The sequence below is a fragment of the Choloepus didactylus genome, chromosome 3 (genome assembly GCF_015220235.1).
Source record: "Choloepus didactylus isolate mChoDid1 chromosome 3, mChoDid1.pri, whole genome shotgun sequence".
NCBI classification, from domain to species: domain Eukaryota; kingdom Metazoa; phylum Chordata; class Mammalia; order Pilosa; family Megalonychidae; genus Choloepus; species Choloepus didactylus.
Genome location: NC_051309.1, coordinates 42,941,670 through 42,961,313, shown reverse-complemented (window position 1 = coordinate 42,961,313; position 19,644 = coordinate 42,941,670). Strand labels below are relative to the sequence as shown.

Sequence of the window (19,644 nt, the reverse complement as noted above, 5' to 3'; positions counted from 1 at the left end):
CATTTTATTTTTTCAGGACAGCCATTATAAAATACGTTATTTATTAAAATATGACTATGCAGCAGTAAGTGGTGTCATTTAGTTTATTGTGTGATAACATAGTATACTGCTTCATCAAAAATAAAATGATTTCAATTCATGATATGTTTTTGCAGACGTTCTTTCAGAATGGACAAAAGCTTAAAGCATTAGTCTTTTCTGTCATTCTGATTCATGACAAATTATATAGCTAACATTTAGGTTAACTTCTTTTTCTCTTATTACAGAGTATTTGAAGGTTAGATCACATGATCCAGAAGAAGCTATTCGTCATGATGTCATTGTTACCATAATAACAGCTGCCAAAAGAGATCTTGCCTTAGTTAACGATCAGCTGCTCGGCTTTGTACGGGAAAGAACACTGGACAAACGGGTAAGATCTGAGGAATGTTATTCTTTTATAATTTACTGTTTAAACTATATACTAAATATGGGTTATTTGCTATTACATTTTAAGCTTTTTTGTGTGTGAAAGTCAAATTAATACCAAATAAACAGCTAATAATTTGTATGTTTGTATATAACTTTCTCTTAAATTATCTTTGTAAATAAATATATTAGATTCTATAGCTTTTCAGGTCTTGGGCATTCATTTCTTCTAGCTTAACTTTATAAAAGAACAGCTATATTAAACAAGTAAAGCTTGATTCTATCTTTTCACTTAAATGATGAGTTTCTAAAGAATAATGATAGATCATTGTTTATTTCTTATGGTTAGCATTTCCAAAAGTGACTATCTTATATAACTTAGCTGGGTCTTTTATTCCCTGAACTGAAAGAATATTTTACTTCCTAGGACAATTATGTTTTTACATTGTTATGCCAAGCTAAGCACAGCAATGGTGGTTATGTATTGACTTCTTTTGTGCAATGTCCTCCATTTGATGCAGTTAGAAAATATGGGTTGGTGAGGAAAAGTAGTGCTAAGAATGGCAATAGCAGTTTCTGAGGAATAGTGCCAACCATAAGCAAGAGATGGACCTTCAAGGCAGCCTGATTAGGTGTGCTCCCTATTAAATCTTTAACAAAGGTTGTCTTGCAATATGCTGTTTTATTTGATTATACATGAAGATCTGCTGTCCTCCAGAAACCAATATAGTTTAGCTGTATTCTCTGGATAGAGAAGGGGATTGTTCTTGGTTATGAAATATGGCAAGAGGTATTCATTAAGTTTTTAGTTTTTAAATAATCGTAGGAGGCAGATATGTGAAGTAGACATTGCTTAACTTATTCATCTGTGTTAACTTCAAAGAGTTTTTTTCCCTTAGCTTTAATTTAAATGAAATGATACTCCACCTAGTGGTTAGTTGACAGTTTCTTCCTGTGATTTAAGATATTGCTGTTTGTTTAATTTCCTCCTTTTATAAAAATTTTGCTCCTTTTTCTATTGATGTTAGTTTCATAGTTTCAGGAGAGTTGAATAAATGAATCTTCTCAACTAAAACTGCATGAAGTGGTCATAAGAGCATCTACTGGCCATTTTAGGACCCAGATTTTGATTTGACATGTTACATGACCATGGGTGTTGGCCTTTCTTAGATTTTTATCCTATTTAAGTGTGGAGACTGGACTTAATCTTAGTGTTCACTGGTCATATATTTTGGTTTCAAGTAAGAAATGTCAAAAAGCATCTGTTATATGGGAAAAGTGCTTTCAAAATCAAGAAAATGATGCAAAACATTTAGAAGGAGGTATTGACTTAAATATAGTATACCCTGATTTGTTACTGAGACATATCTTTTTTGATTATTGTTTTTATTGCATCGTATGACAGTCCTCACTCTGGGTTTTTATATTATCCTTTTCTGCTCACCTCCCCCCCCCCTTCCTACCACATTTCTTTTCTTCCCTAGTAAAACCTTCCCCAAAGAGGCTTCCACAAACTAGCTATGTGTGGTGGGTAAATCATTGCCCTTTTAATTTACAGAGTAAGTCACTTAATATGATGACTGTGGTTCTTTCAAACTTTGTAATTTCAGGATTCTTGATGCAAAATTTTTTGTTTTTTTTATTCAGAATTAGCATCAAAGGGGATATAACTAGGGACTAGATGATAGAACTTTTGTTTGTAGAGTGAATTATATACTTTGTTTTTTATCTTTTAATCATTTCTGAAACTTAATCAAAGTTTAAATTTTTAGAGAGAATTATATGAAATATTCTATAAGATTTACTATAGCTTGGCTTGGAGGGAAATTAAAAATTGGTAAATCTTTTAGAAATGTTTGCATTTGATAACTTCTCAAGTAGCGGCTTCTACGTAGAAAGATTCAGAGTTGTTAGTTAGGCACTTTGCCTGCCTGTTATGAAAAATATATATTGTGCCAATTTGTAAATGTACACAAGACTAATTGTACAGTCTAATGAAGCCATGAAATTGTTTCAGGTTAGTATAACAGATGTAACTTTAGATACAGTTGTATTCCTTACTAAAACATATTAGTCACAGTTTTGCCGTGTTAAATATACCTTTCCAGGAAAAATTATTTTATTTCTCCTCTAAATTCTGATGGCAGTTTCTTTGATGCCATGTAGTAAGTCTCTCCTATCTCTTGTATATTAATTATACTTCCAGTTAATTTTCTTTAAAGTTTTGATGGCTAGCTCATTCAATTAACTTATACTTTCTAGTGGCGAGTAAGAAAAGAAGCTATGATGGGTCTGGCTCAGCTTTATAAGAAATACTGTCTTCATGGGGAAGCAGGAAAAGAAGCTGCAGAGAAAGTCAGCTGGATAAAGGACAAACTTTTGCATATTTATTACCAGAATAGCATCGATGACAAGTGAGTCTAATATGTTAGAATGGTTGAATGTAAGAGGGTATTTAATTGTTTTTGAAGTATAATTTATTTCTATTTAATTTTTTAATGTAATTTCTAAGTTTAGAAATTATTTTTCTGCATATTTGTACATACTGTGCTTAAAGAAGACTATCAAGATCATAAAGTGGCATATTGTAATGAAATAGACATGGACTTTCGAGTCAGGCCCTAGACCAAATGTTAACTCTACCCCTTATTAGCTGTGTGCTCTTGGACAAGTGACTTAATTTCTGAGTATCAATTTTATCTCGAAAGGAGGAATAATCTGTCCTTTAAAGATTGTCAAGTCGATTAAATTAAATAACAAATGTAAAGCCCCTATAGCCCCATGCCTGGCAATACAACACTATTCAATAACTGGTAGTTGTTACTTTTTTTTTGCAACACTTTAATTCCAATAGAGGAATTATTATGTTGACTTTCATTTTTTGAGTGTTGTTTATAATTGTATATTAGACTGTGTACTAATACTTGATTTTTGCAAAATACTTAGCAATGTTTTATTGAGTTATATTGATTGCACCACTAAATTCGTATTTCATTGGTTAATAGAAAGCCCTTATGTTTTCTTATTTCAAGGTTATTGAATGATAGACACAAGCTTAGCTGGAAGGATTTTCCAGTATTCGTAAGGAATTTATGCATGGACAAATGAGAGATTAGGTGTCCACAGGGAAAGCTGAATTTTCAAGATGTGACACAAAGGGAGATGCTCCTGGTTTTAGTAAATGACAACATGGGAAAGGAACAGAACTGTAATCAGAAAGTTAAAGTTAATTTCCTAAAAATTGCCTATGCTTGGGATCATAGCTTTATATGTAGCATTAAAGAATTTGATATAGCTCCAGATTGCTGAAGAAGAATAGGTGAAACAGACTAGCGCCCTGTGTTTAGGAATAACATGTGACCTTCTGGAACAAAGTTTTATACTGACAAATCAAAGAATAATGCCACAAACAGCAAGCTTAGCTCTAAATTTAAAACAATTGTACAGAAGTAAATACTAAGAGTCTCCCAAGGAAAGGAACTAATCACATATAATAATATCAGTGTACTTGCCCACATAACTCTTACCACTGGTATGGTTATATTTGCATGAGAAAGTTAAAATATAAAATTGTTATAAATTTTTAAATATAGGGTTATTGTGCTGTTTGTTGTTTTTTTTCCATAGACTGTTGGTAGAGAAAATCTTTGCTCAATATCTTGTCCCCCACAACCTGGAAACGGAAGAGAGAATGAAATGTTTGTATTATTTATATGCTAATTTGGATCCAAATGCTGTAAAGTAAGTTACTTTTTAAAGGGTTTTTTCAAGTATCTCCTAAAGATTTAATAAACATCATCTTATCTAAGAAAGCGTTCTTAATGGGATTATTGCTTCTTCTAGTTGAATCAGGAACATCAGGTAAAAATTTGTAGAGAAGAACTATTTGGTTTAATTTCATACCAGTTAAAAGCAGTAATACTTCTATATGGATAGGCAGATTGGGCAACTCTTGTCAGTCAGTAATATGGTTTCAGGAATTCTAAAAAGTCCCTGTGACAAAATATCTTCTGTCCAACTGTTGACTATGGACAAAAAGAGAAAAATGTGTTCTCTTTATCAGGAGAACATATCCATATCAACCTCTAAGTAGGATGACTATATAATTGTCCAAACTGGGATATTTTTGAGAGTGCAAGATTGTCTGTATTCCCTAAGAACAAGGTAATTCTCTTACATAGTCACAGTATAATTATTAGAATCAGGAAATTTAACATAAATACTAATCCCCGGTCCATATTCAAATTTTCTTAATTGTCCAAATAATGCCCTTTGTGTGTATTTTTACCAGTTGTGGGGTTCATCCAGTATTTTCTCATTATTAGATCAGATTATGCATTCTCAGCAGAAATTTCAGAGGTAACGTTTGGTCCTGGTGCATCATATCAGGCAGTAGCCTTCAATTTTTTAAAAGCTTTGCAAGTGGTTCCTACTGCTCATTCTAGATAGCAAATCCGGGCCTAAGATTTTTTGTGGGGTTTTTTGTGATTTTTTTTGTTTCGGATATTTTTTTAATCCCTCTGTTTATTTTTTAAACAGTTTCATCCACATACCATACATTTCCTCCTAAGTAAACAATCAAAGGTTTTGATTTCCATGGATTTTTTTGAATATCTGGGAAGGAGCACTTAGGGTAAAGTAGTTTCCCAGAGGTGCTTTGCTTTTATGGATAGAAAAGAGTCTTGAGCAAACACACTCAATTTAAATTTAATATCTTGAGTCTACGTCATTTCTAACATTTTTTTTTTTTTAAATAGTTTCCAGCCCTTCATGCATACGGCTTAGCCTACCGTAAGAGGGCCTTCATGATCTGATCCTCTTCTAGGGTAGCTTCCTTATATTCCCCCACTTATACCCTGTGCTCCAAGGCTGTAAGTTTTTCCATTTCCTGCATGTGCCATGCGCTTTGATAACATTTTACCTTTTCTTACACCAGAACTTTTTAGTTACCTCTGTTTAGAATGTCTTTTAATCCCTTTATTTGCCCGGTATAGTCCTATTCATCCTCCTAAATCTCTCAAATATCTTCTCTCGTAAGAAGTCTTATGTTTATCATTTTATGCTAAACTATCTCAAATGCTAATAAATAAAATTTTAGGAAGGCATAAGAATGGTATATGTAAAGCTCACATGCAGCACAAAAGGTAGTAAAGTTGAATAATTAACAGTATTGTTAAATATTTTTCATTTTCATACTCATAACTTTACAGAGCTCTCAATGAAATGTGGAAGTGTCAGAACATGCTTAGGAGTCATGTACGAGAACTATTGGATTTGCACAAGCAGCCTACAGTAGGTTCATGATTTGTTTGAATTCATAGTTTAGTATAATCAATGTTCTTCTGTAGTCCTGTGTATTGAAGCAAATTAAAAGTACCTAAGGTGTTTTATTTTCCTAACAAAGATTTCTGTAATTGTCCAGGCTACATTTCCACTTAAAATGAATATAACACACTCTTACTTTCTGGCACAAGCAAAGAAGTGGTATTTTCTCTTTAATCAAGTATTAACATACAAGAGTTTATGTAAAGTTTATCAGTTTTAAAATAATTGAATTAAACTTCAACATAAAATATAATTGCAATGATAAAATTTTTCCACACCATCATGCTAGGTCCTTCTCTATAGAAACTGTCATATTGGGTGTCAATTCTATAAATATGTCAATGTCAATTTAATAAAGTAGTTCTGCCCAATGTTTACTATAAGGTGAATGAACAAAATATGAATAATTCTCTAAATATACTTCTAAATCTTCACTAGAACAGGTGAACATAGAAAGGGTGACCCCCTAACAGGCCAATAGACAGTAGAACAGGGGTTAGCAAACTTTTATTGTAAAAAACCAGATAGTAAATATTTTAGGCTTTGGGGGTCAACTAACTATTTAACCACCATTGTAGAGCAAAAACAGCCGTAGACAATATGTAAATGAATAGACACGACTCCATTGCAACAAAGCACGATACATCCAATGTCCTTTGGGGCCATAGTTTACCAACTCCTGATGTAAATTACTTAAATTTCTTACAAATTAAAACTAGTAATAAAGTAATACTTTATTACAGTGGAAGAAAGGGGAGGTTATTCTGAAGATAGTTAAGTAATGGGCCACAAAATAGCAAATAGAAAAATTTCTACTTTATACATTTTTAATTAATTTTCTGTGGTTTATGGTTTCACAGTAATGTTGAATTATTATATTTGATAATGTTTCAGTTCTCTTCTGGTAATCTTCTATTCAATCTTCTGTCAAGATTTAATTTGAAAGTTATGCACTCTTAAAATATTTAATACCCTCATGCTAACATCTCATTTCCATCTATTTGTCTTAACTTTATAGTTGTTGCTACTCCACAATTCTTTGTGGTCCACCTTGTGTGTAGATATATGGTAAGCCATTTGTCCAGTGGGTAGATTGTGATGAATTGTTTTTATTTTATGAAAAATGTACAACAATGAATGTTGATTTTTTTTTCTTTCAGAAATACACATGACTATTCTTTTTTTCTTTTTTGTATTTCAGTCAGAGGCCAACTGTTCTGCCATGTTTGGGAAACTGATGACCATAGCCAGTGAGTATGTTTATTCATTCAGTAGAAGTATAATAGACATCAAAAACATACAAATAATTTATTCAGTGTAACTATCAATTTGATGCTACATACAAATAATTTATCCAATGTAACTGTCAACTTAATGCTAAGTAATAGCATCTTTGTGGTTACATTTCTAAGAACCAGTTAGGCTGATTTTCCTTCAAGGTTAGCATTATTTTTGAAACTACTTACTTTTAGTTTACTAGATTAGCTTTCCTTTTGTAATACTAATTCTCTTTTTAATTTTGTAGAGAATTTGCCTGACCCTGGGAAAGCACAAGATTTTGTAAAAAAATTTAACCAGGTTCTCGGTGATGATGAGAAGCTACGATCTCAATTAGAGTTACTAATAAGCCCAACCTGTTCATGCAAACAGGCAGACATTTGTGTGGTTAGTAAATTATATTTTTCCATTTGCTCTCCTAACTTGCTTTATAGAAATTTATTTTTCATAAAGGCCTGTTTTACATACAGTATTTTCTTTATGTGAATTTAGCAATATCATGAGCAAGGAATTACCTAGGAATATATTATCTGTGGTCAACTTAGTTCTCTTTCGTCATCAGTCTCTAGCCAAACTAGAGAACTAAGGCAGGGAGATTGGTCCTAGGAGTTGAGCAAGATGAAGTTCTTTGTATTCAGTAGACATGCATTGAATGAATGTTAAAAATTTTTTATATGGTGCATGCTTTTACTTTTGCCATGTATTAGCATAGAAATACCTTATCAATACGTCAGCAGTAGCCACTTTGCCATATGTGCAGTATCATTTATAGATAATGCAATTCCTTTTTGAACTTTTGACCCTATTCTATTCTTGGGCTCCTTATTTTATAAAAAATTAACGTCATTAAACTATCAATAAGGAAACCTTTACCCATTCATTTATTCAGCATTTAATGAGACACAGTCCTGGGTTTGAGGTTCAACTATACCATTTACTACCAATGTGACCTTTAGTAAGGTACTCAGTATTTCTGAGCCTAATTTTCCTCATCTGTAAATAATATCAACCCCATAGAGTTGTTAAAATAATCAAGTAAAATTAGTTAATATATATAAAGTGCCTAATAGAGGGCTCTGTACTGCCCTACAGGATTTACATAAATGATAGTTCCTACAGTTTTACACATATATGACAAACACTGCTCTTAGGACCAGAATTACAAAGATGAATAAGATAAAGAGAATAATCTCAGTTATTTATGTCTAATTTGTTTCAAAAACAATTTGAGTTGTATAATTATTAAAATATATTTGTTAAGGATGATAAATATATATGTATGTACAAAGTGGTCTGGGAGGCTGGAGCAAATATTCAGTCTAGGCATACAGGGACTCTTAAGTGGATCTAAAAATACCAGTAATTAGGGGAACTTAGAGGAAAGCTATTTTTGGTAAGAGAGCAGTGGACTCTTCTGTTGAGCCTAGGAATGTAGCTGTACCAATCCTCAGCTGGGCAATTTGCTAAGAATACTTAAAAAGTCTCATTTATTTCTTTGGCATTCAGCATTCCAGTTCCAGGATACTTGTATTCTGCAGAGCGTCCCCTGGTATAATCGGATCATAGAATGAGATAGCTTGAAAATAACTTAGAGATCATTTGGTTTAACTTAGTTTTGCAGAAATGGACATTGAATTTAAAGAGGTGAAGTTTGTCATCCAGTGTTTCAAAGCTAGCTCTAATGGCCGAGTTGCAGATGGGTACTAGATCTCAAGGACCCACCTTTCTATATATCATATCATTCTTTTGCAAGAGCCAGTACAAAGTACAACTGGTCAAGAAATATGGACCTGGTAAAAGAACAATCAAGTGGTACTTTTGGTCTGAGAGAAACAGGAATTGAACTTGAGTATGAAAAAAAAATGGCAGTGAAATGAATCCCTACTATTTGTGAGACCAGAAATTTCTAAGTGTTTCCAAATCTAAAAGTATGTACAAAACAAATATTAAAAAAAACTATCTGGGGAAAAATGCCATAGCAAAGCAGTTCTCCTGTTTTAAGAAACCAGGAAAGTAGAGAAGAGGACTGTACTTCCACTGGAAAAAGCATGTTAATGATACCTGTTTCCTAGCTATTACATTAGCTGCCATTTTGTATATTAATTAACTTATTTAAGTGTTCTCACGTGTAAAGTCGGACTAATAATACCTTTTAAACACTCAGAAAAACAACCACTGTTCAAAAAAGTTCTTGCAGTTTTTCTAAGATATCTGTATCACTTAGTCCTTCTCCTTAAGGGCTACTGATTCCTAGTTACATTATCTCCACTAATATTCCTGTTCCTTTTCTCCTTATAGTTTCATTCTGAAGTAAATGAGAAGAATAAAGGAGAAATAAGCAAACTTCTAAATTTAGTTTCTTTTTCTTAAGTTTAGTTTCATTCTGTCTTTGAGAGTCCCTTCTCTGTCTCCTATTAATGTGTATCTACTACCATCTCCTTTTTTTCTGAAAAGCAATCACTTCTCAAGAGGCAAATATTAGTAACAGTAGGAATGGAAACATTTTTCTTTCTTCATACGAGTTACATTCCTGAAAAAATTTAGCAAAAATGCTTTAAGCAAGACATAACAATAGAGACATAGGTTAATGATATGTATACAGACATGCCTTGGAAATATTGCAGGTTCAGTTCCAGACCATCAAAATGAAGCACATTACACACATTTTTTTTTGTTTCCCAGCGTATATAAATGTTATGTTTACACTATACTAGTCCGTTAAATGTGCAATAGCGTTATGTCTAAAAAAAACCTTAGAGATCTAAATGAAAATGTGACACAGAGACATGAAGTGAGCCCATGCTGTTGGTAAAAGGGTACCTTTAGACTAGCTCGACTCAGGGTTGTCACAAATTTTCAATTTATGAAAAACACAATTGAATGGCAATAGAATGAGGTACATAGAAGGAGGATGAGCGGCATTTTTGAAATAATGTGATGTATAGAATTTTTTTCCTTTATTTCAAGTTGGGAGTTTCCACATCTTGTTCCTACAGAAGGATCATGTATTTACCATAGCTTCAACCTTCCTTCAACTTTATGCTCCAGTGCCTTCCTGTGATAAGGTTCCCAAACCTTTAAGAATATGCTAGAAGTTTGTTTATTTGGTATTTAATGAGACACAGCATTAAGTTTGAATTTTATCTATACCAATTACTACCATTGTGACCTTCTGCAAGTTACTCAGTGTTTTTTGCCCCCATTTTCCTCATCTGTAACTATTATCAGTTTCATAGTGTTAAAATAATCAAATTGCCTAAAATAGGGCCCTGCACTGATCTATAGAATTTAAATAAATGGTAATTTTTTATGGTATTGCACATGTATGAAAAGCACTAGGGGTACTTAGAATAGGTCTGGAGTGAGATCATGAATAGCCATATTTTAACAAAGTCTCAAAGTGATTTCTTACAAAGTAATTCATGGACCACATTTTGAAAAACTGTTTTGCTGCAGGGTTAGAGATGTATTTTAGTTTCCTAAATACATTTGTTATTTTGTTCATCAGTCAAGCCTCTACTATTAAAGTAGATTAATACAATAAGTTGTATTTACATGGTCTCTCACAAAGCTTGCAGATTAGGTAAAGGTGGCAGACCGATATTTCTGTGGCAAATACAGTGTGGTAAGTGCTCTCTGGTGGCACAAAGGAGCAGCATCTGTCCCAGACAGAGATGAATATGGGTCAGGGAATAGCTTATTCTAGAAAAAGTGACCCCTGAGAGGAGTCTTGAAGGAGAAGTAGGAATTAGACCACCATGTCAAGAACGACTTACATTTCTAAGCTTGGGTGACTGAAGATTAGAGGATCTTTCAGGATAGAAGAAAATAATGGGTTTAAGTATATGGTGTCTCAACAGTTGTGTTTAGAAGTCTGAAACTCAGGGCTGATTTCTGTATATTTAGCACAGTTGTATCTCCCGGAGCAGTAGAAAAATAAAGAAGGAAAAGGGGGAGAGAGATGCTGTCTTATTCTTTTCTTATACTATTTAATAACAAACAAAGAATACTTCTTGTTTTCCTTTTAATTTTACCTTTTCTGCAGTTTGATGAAAATGATGCATGTCTTACTTCAACAAGAAAGTTAAACCTTTGGAAATTGCTTCTTGTGAGAAATTGCTATATCCTTACCCATTGTACTGATTTTGGCTGTTACAAATACTGATAATATTAAATCCCTTCAGGATGTATTACAATCAGCTGGAGGGGGAAAAAGTATATGAGGGGAATTACATGAAAGATTATATGAAAAAAAATTAAATGAAACATTTTTTATTGTCAAAATGAGAAATCAGAAATATCCAAAAAAGGAAAGGGCATGTATGGATACAGCATTTTTTTAGTTTTATTTTATTTTATTTTTTGTTTTGGGGGAAAGATTATTAAATTGTTAGTTCATTGAGAATAAGGACTGTTTCTTTATTTCTTTGATATTCTTTAACAGTACCTAGTGTACTAAGAAACTTATGTAACTAGTAAATATGTATTATTAGTAGTAATCTGTAGTGATAGCATAGGTTTGATCACAGATATCTGAAACATTGCCAGATTTCTGAAATAGTGCCAGGGAAACAGAAAGAACTCTTCTTTTTTTTTTAATCTTTTCTGCCAACTGTCATTTCCTAAGACAATTACATATGATTACTTCTGGTTGAAGCTTTCTTAATGAGTTTTCAGTTATAAAATATCTTGTTGATTTTAGGTGTTACTGTTTATATTTATAGAGGTATACATGGGTATCTCTTTTCCTTGAGCAATCAAAGAAAATTCTTTATTACCACTATTGGCCACAACCTAGTCTGGTTAGAAAATTACAGCAGTTTATCTCCAGTGTCTTTTAAAATGATCACAAATATAATATTTTAAATAATTATTAGGGGAGGTTATCTGAATGTGAAATCGTTACATGGGAACACAACAATCAAATTTTTAGAACTCCTAACTTGGTCTACAGTTGTTTTATACAGTGCTGTTAATGTGTTTATATAATTATAAATTCTTTTTTCCCCCTTGTCATTTGCTCTTTTACTTCTTTCTTTGCTTGTAAATAATCTTCCTTAATGCTTAATTTCTCCATGGATAATTAACCTAGTTAACTATTCCAGGGTGTTGATAGTTTGCCTAGCCATTTTCCAATAGACATATTTGTTGTTAAACATCTACTGACTTTATCTCAGGTTAGGTCAGCTAGATTTTATATTAAAGAGAAAAATGTCCTTTGGGGGATATATGCACAAAATAAATTTGATTTCAAAAGATAGTACAGTATATAAATTCAAATTTAAAATATGTATCTGTGGCTTAGAGTAAAGCGCTGAGAAAAAATTCTTATTTTCTCAAATGCTGAAATCTTGCTCAATTACAGTTTGCTAACATAAATCAGACATCTCCTAATAACTAGGAAATTTTCTTCAGGATCTCAGTCCTTTAGACTTACACTTCAATAACAAATATGGATAGTACCTGATTTAGTATTGCCTTTGTAATTACTTTGTGTTACGATATCAGTGAGACTATATTAGAAATCTTTTTTCCTTTCTCCTTTGTCCATCTGAACGTCTATCCCTAAAATATTATTTTTTATGAAAAAAGCTTACAAATAAAGTGGCTACCATTTGTTATTGCTGTATAGTTTGGAAGACATTTTTAACATGCGTTGTCTACATTTACTGATTAAACATGTTCAATTAAAATCCTTGTTATTAAACTAAATTTCTTTCCTCAATATCCAGCACATTGTAAATTTAACCTTGTCTTTGGGGAAGTTGGTGTCTGTGATCATTAAGTCTTCTTTAGAAACTTCCAGCAATATGGCTCTCTTTGTAGGAGCTATTTGATGTAATATACCATGTTTGAACATAAATTGAAAGAGTTACTGTTATTTTTGGGTTCATCAAACAACCTTCAGTAATTCTAGGTCTATGTTAGAAATAGTTAAAAATCTAGCGGAGTACATATTACTCATATACAAAATTACAGATACATGCTTATGAATCTTCCCCTTTAAAAAAAAAAAAGAATTGTTAACTGAAAGAAAATAGCATTGTGTCAGATTATGAAAATAACAGAAGTTAATGAAACCTACCAATGAAAGTTTAAATTGTTGTGTTTAATTTTTTTTCAAAAGTAGAATGTGAAAATGTGTTGTTAAACTAACCAGTAATTTTAGGATAGAAATATGAGACAAAAGTTATAAATCACACAGAAACCTCACTCTCACATTTCTGTTCTATTAAGTGTATAAATTATAGTGAGAGTCCAGTGCAGAAAAGTATTTTTTTTTAGTTCTGCTGACTTCAAACCTTTTAAAATGTTTTTGATGCCTACATTCATTTTTATTTTGAAAAAAACATGAAAGCAAATCATACTTATGGTAAAACTCTTTCCTTTCTGTAGAGAGAAATAGCTCGGAAACTTGCAAATCCTAAGCAACCAACAAATCCTTTTCTAGAGATGGTCAAATTTCTGTTGGAAAGAATTGCACCTGTGCACATTGATTCAGAAGCCATAAGGTAAGCTAGGAAACATAATCACATAAAAATGGCCCATAATCTGAAACTAAATGTTGTAAGTTTAAATTCTAGGCCCATAAGGAGACCTAAAAGGTCTCCTGTATACCTTTGTAATAGCAGGAGCATACATCATTCTAGTTGATAGAAGGGTCTGCTCTTTTTATGGACTTTGGCTTTCTTTAATGCCATTTTTTGGTTTTTGGTTTGTTTGTTTTAAGCATTCTTACTTTTATATTTCACCCATATTTACTCATATTAGGAAAACTTAGAATGTAGAGAAAGATTTAAAAAAAGAACATTTTAAATCTATAAAGCTGTCAGCCAGGCTCTGATTCTTAACTGTTTTAATGGGCACATAATAGTCTGTGTATGTATTTTACCACTATTCACTTGAGAAGTGTGAGAATAGAATGATATATTGAAAAGAGCACAGGGTTGCCATTAGACCAATCTAGTTTCCAAACATGCCTCTACTATTAACAAGCTTTGTGACTTTGAAGAAGTCCCTTAATTTATATGAATTTTAATTTACCTTTTTTTAACCTTAATATAACATCTGCTTGTTGCAGTGCTGTGAAAAATACAAATCATTTATAAAAAGAACATGTCCTGATATAAGAAGTATTAATTGACAGCTACTATTTTTATTAACTATTCCCATAATTTGACATTTCAGTTGTTTGTAATGATTTCCTTTTGTAAACCTCTTTGAATGCTTTTCTCTTACACTAATCATTTTTCCAGTAGATAAGCTGTATATTTTTCTCTCTACACTGGGTTGTTGTGTAGAACTTGTTGATTCTCTTACCTGAGAACCCAAGATGAGGAGACCTGATACTAGCACCAAAGTCACTAGTTAGTTCACCTGTGAATCACAGCTGTAGTTGAATTGAAATGCTGGTTATAAATACTGTTACTTGCTTTTTTTCCTTTCAGCTAAGATTTCCTTCACCTCTAATTTCCTCACTTGCAAATAAGAAACTTTTGAGAGATGAAGTAATTTGTACACAGCTGAATAATGGCAAAAACCATACTTAAACGTAGATTTTTTATTTTCCATGTCAATGTTCATTCCTCTGCACTGTTTGATTTTAATGGGATAAATTGAAGGTACTCTATAGTGGAAATAGGCACTTTGCCTCTGTATGTTGACTTTGAAAAGGACAGTGCCATCAGAAAACCTTTCCTCTTTATCTCCAAGTGTTTCACAGGGTTTTATTACCTCAGTAAAGTATGATAAGCCAGTGTTTCATCATTCATATTTATTTCATTAGCATTATGAGTTGTTTGAACTCAGAAAGATTGACTACAATTACCATTTCTGAGAGACTAGTTTTAAGCAAAATGTGAATATATTAATTTTAATGACCAATATTTGTCAAGTAATAGTCTTTCCCTGAACCCAAATCATCATGGTATATTAAATTATAAATAGAGGGATTATTTATTCATTTAACATACATTTTACAGTGCAGTGAGTAAAGTATGTTTGGCAACTGAGCCAAGAGGATGACATCCCCCAAATGATACAGGGTTGGTTTGTTGTAGGAAGGCTCCTGATATGTGCCTTAAGATACATAATGAAAGATCAGTAGGAATTATAGGGATTAGCCAAGGGAAGGTGATTCCAAGTCTCTAGCCTTATGTCCTTGGTGTACATTGTTCAAGCTACTCTGAATTTCGGTTTCTTTATCTTTAAAATGAGGACAAAATAATTAACTACCCCATAGAGTTGTTGAGAGGATTAAGTAATGTGTGGCTATGTGAAACACTGAGCATAATGCCTGATACATAGTAACTGGTGAATAATGTTAGTAGCTATTCTGGGACCACAAAGAAAAAAACAGACACAAAAGAATAAAAACAAAAGAAAAATATTGCATGTACTTTGTTGTAACTGTAATGTAGGATTTGGGAAAAAAGGATTGAGGATGGTATAAAATTACCCTGAAGATAACCATTTTTTTTAGTATTTTTGTATTGAAGACTTGTGTAAATGCAAATGCACATATGCATGCTACAGTTAGGTGTCAGTCTATAGTTTGATTATCATTGAAAATGAGGTAGTGAATTTGATAATGATTGGAACCCAGGAGAGAAGGTAAAGTGAAAAATAAAAAGATTGAGGACAGAATCCTGAGGAAAATTAACAATTTAGAAGGCTGGCAGAAGATAAGGAATTCATTTAAAAAATTTTTTTTGTGAGGAGGCACGGTCAAAAGTAGAAAATCCAGAAAGACTGGTACCATAGAAGCCAAAAAAGGAACTAAACAGGAGACAAGTCAGATGCTACCCAGAATTCAAAAGAAGTACTGAAAAATATTCATTGGGTTTAGAAAAAGAATCACAGTGGCCTGAAGAGTCCTCATGAGGTGGCAGGGGGAAAGCCAGACAATCATGAATTGAAAAGGGTGTAAGGACAGTGCTTTGCAACCTGTTCCACATCATTGCACATGTAGAAAATAATTGAAAAGAGAAAACTACCCTAGCCTGGAGGTGACTGGTCTAGTTCAGCAGGGACCCATTAGGTCTCACTTGGCCACTCTAAGGGCAGAGAAAATCAAGGGTCTCAATATCTTGACATACTCCTAAGCTGTGCTTTGGTGGATAAATTGGGATGTGGAGATAGCCAGTTTAGGCAGTTTGGCTGTCAAGGAGAAAAATGAGATGGAAAGGGGGAATAAGTTTGAGGAAGTGTCTTTGTTGTTATTTTTAATGAATGTATTTAGAGGATTGAAATACATTTGAAAGGAGCTAAAAGAAGTAGCAATGAGGGGAGGCACATAATTAAGTTGGAGCAGCATCCCTAAAGGAGAACGACAAAAGAAGGAAATTCACTATGAAAGGAGAAAATAGTGGATGCAAATTAGAGGCGTTTAGAAGATAGGGTATGGAAAATTAGAAGAGTTCTCATCTCGTGGCCTCCATTTTTCTCCGTTAGGTTAGAAGTGAGGTAGTCTGCTCAACATAAGTATTTAGACCTGAATTGAATTTTGGGGATTTGTAAAAGCCATTGTACAGTATGGGAGAGAAAGGGACATATTGAAAATGTCATATGCAATTTTGAAGATGCAGTTGTATTGGTGATACGATCTTTTACTTTACTATAGCCCTGTGAAGTACATGGAATGTATATTATTTATGTAATTAGTAAATGAGGAAAAATATTTTCTTAAGAGGAAGGATACTGTCCTGGCATCAAGACTTGGGTCTTTCTTCCAGCTCCTTGACTTATAATGGTGATATATCCACATCACAACGAAAACAGAGATTATTCCTGTCTTGTTTTCACACTATGTTCCCAAGACAGACCATGATACTTGGCACATCATCAGCAAACAATAAATACTTATTAAGTAAATGATTGTATGGACTCTATTGTGTATTGTCAGATATGTTTATAATTTTTTCAAACACATTTAACACATTTTGTTAAATTCATGCATCCTTTAATGTGGTTTCCGCTTACTAAAAAGCTTAATTTTCTCAAATTGGAAATAACTTTTTTTATTAACTGGATGTCAGAGCTCAAACTTCTAGAAGAAAATACAAGGTAGGCAAAGATTTCTTACATGGAACATAAAAGGTACAAATAATGTTAAGAGAATTAAATATATTTTTTTTCTTTGCAAGACACCATTAAGAAAATAAAAAGTCAAGCTACATTCTGAGAGAAAATATTTACAAAGCATATATTTGATAAGGGGTGGTATATGGAATATATGAAAAACTCTTACAATTCAATAATAAGACAAATGACACACTCTAAAAATGGGCAAAAGATTTGGACAGACACTTCACCAAAGAAGATACAGAAATGGTAAATAAGCACAAGAAAAGACACTCGGTATCATTAGTCATTAGGGAAATGCAAATTCAAATTACAAGACATACATTACATGCCTACTCTGGCTAAAATTAAAGATATTGACCATACCAAGTATTGGTGAGGATGTAAAATTAAATGTATGTATGACATCATCATACAGCCCAGAGATCCCAATGTTAGGTATTTGTTTAACAGAAAAGAAAGCATGCATTCACATGAAGAGTTCTACTTAAATGCTTGTAGCAGCATTTTTATTTTCTGCAATTTTATTGAGAAATATTCACATGCAATGCTGTCCATTCAAAGTATACCATCAGTGTCTCCTAGTATCATCACATAACTGTGTAATCAACACCACATCAATTTTAGAACATTTTCGTTACTCAAAAAAAAATAAGATAAAATAAAAATATAAAAGAAAACCCAAAATATCCCATACCCCTTATCCTCCCCTATTGTTGACCCCTAGTATATTACTGTGGTACACTTATTACTGTTGATGAGAGAATATTAAGATAATACTGCTAATTATAGTCCATAGTGTTTGTGGTATCTTTTCGTTCCTCATATCTATAAATTAGAAACAACCAGATGTTTATCAGTTGATAATTGGATAAACACATTGTGTTATATCCATACAATGGAATACTTCTCAGCAATAGAAATGAACTACTGATATAAATAAAAACATGGTGAATCTTAAAAGCAGTTTGTTACATGAAAGATGTCAGACGCAAAGGATATAGATTATAGAAAAGGCAAAGCTATAATAACATAAAGCAGATCAGTGATTGCCAGGAGTAGGGAAAGGAGATTGGCTTTTTTAATGGAAATGATGTGTGTAGATAAATATATATATATATCCACAATGAGATAGCATCTTTCACCTACTAGGATGACTAATCAAAAAGACAGATAAGTGTTGGCGAGAATATGGAGAATTGACACCTTCATATATTGCTAGTTTGAATGTGAAATAGTGCAGCTGCTTTGGAAAACTATTTAGCAGTTCCTCAAAAAAGTTAAGCATAGGGTTACATATGACCCAACATTTCCTCTCCGAAGTATATACCCAAGAAATATATACCTGTATGTTCATAGCAACATTATTCATAATAACCAAAAAGTAGAAATAACTCAAATGTCCATCTACTGACAAATGAATCAATAAAATATATTAGAATATTATGCAGAAATAAAAAAGGAATACATGCTGCAACATGGGTGAACCTCAAAAACATTATGCTAAGTGAAAGAGGGCAGTCACAAAATGCTGCATATTGTATTATTCTGTTATGTGAAATGTTCAGAATAGGTGAACGTTTAGAGAAAAAAAAAATTAGTGGTTGCCTAGGCCCGAGGGGGCAGAGGTAAATGAGCGAGTGACTAATGGGTGTGCAGGGTTTAGGAGGTGCCGAGGCAAAAATGTTCTAAAATTAGTTTGTGCTAATGACTGCACAACCCTGTAAATATACTAAAAACTATTGAATTGTGCACTTTAAATGGCTGAATAATACTTTGAATTGTTTAAAATTATATGTGAATGCATTTATCCAGTGTTTTCCAAAAAGTGTCAAGTCCTCATCATAGGGTACTCTTTTCTGCATTTTATGATAAGGAAACAGTTTCTTAAATCCCTCATTACATACCTGTTTTTACTTAAAATGGTGCATAGTTGCTGTAGTCTGGTTTTTATTGCCATGTAATATTTCATTTTTTTAAATGACAGTAGGTATATTTCAACAACTAATTCCATAATATTGGATAATTACAATAGTTTCTAATTTATGAATCTGTTATGAATATAGCATGATGCTTCTGATGAATTGCTTCTTGGGTATAAATTTTTAGCAATGTAGAGGTACAGTAAATTAATTAGCATTGATTAATACATTTGACCATCTATTTGTTTACTGTTTGTATTTTGTTTTTAATGAATTGTCATTTACCCGTTTAGCAGCTACTACCTTACTTTTTTTCTTAAAAGAGTAAATGGTCTCTATGTAAGGAAATAAATATTAAGTTGCTTATAGTTAAATATGTCTAGTATGCTGTCATTTTAATTTGTTTCATTTTTCATTACAAAACATATGTATTAGAGTATCTTTTACATTTTCATTTTCTCTATTCATAGTTGATAGTGCTTATGTATCACCCCTTCTGTAATTTTAATCTAAATTATTTTTACTTTTGTACTTCTGTTTAACTCTAAACCATTTGATGTTTATTTTTATTGTAAGAAATAGGACTCATTTGTTATATAATTAACCCTTTATCATTTACTTACTTTCA

At 32.4% G+C, this 19,644-nt stretch overlaps 1 protein-coding gene across 4 annotated transcripts in view; it reads left to right on the top strand.

Annotated features, from left to right (window-relative positions):
* The window catches only part of PDS5A (PDS5 cohesin associated factor A), a 188,076-nt gene that overhangs the window by 107,584 nt on the left and 60,848 nt on the right, over positions 1–19,644 (top strand). For all 4 annotated transcript variants that reach the window (XM_037829628.1, XM_037829625.1, XM_037829626.1 and 1 more), the window contains 7 exons: positions 267–412; positions 2,671–2,822; positions 4,036–4,149; positions 5,619–5,700; positions 6,935–6,983; positions 7,259–7,398; positions 13,408–13,523. In XM_037829628.1, coding sequence (XP_037685556.1) covers positions 267–412; positions 2,671–2,822; positions 4,036–4,149; positions 5,619–5,700; positions 6,935–6,983; positions 7,259–7,398; positions 13,408–13,523 — 799 coding nt within the window. The remainder of the gene's footprint in view (positions 1–266; positions 413–2,670; positions 2,823–4,035; positions 4,150–5,618; positions 5,701–6,934; positions 6,984–7,258; positions 7,399–13,407; positions 13,524–19,644) is intronic.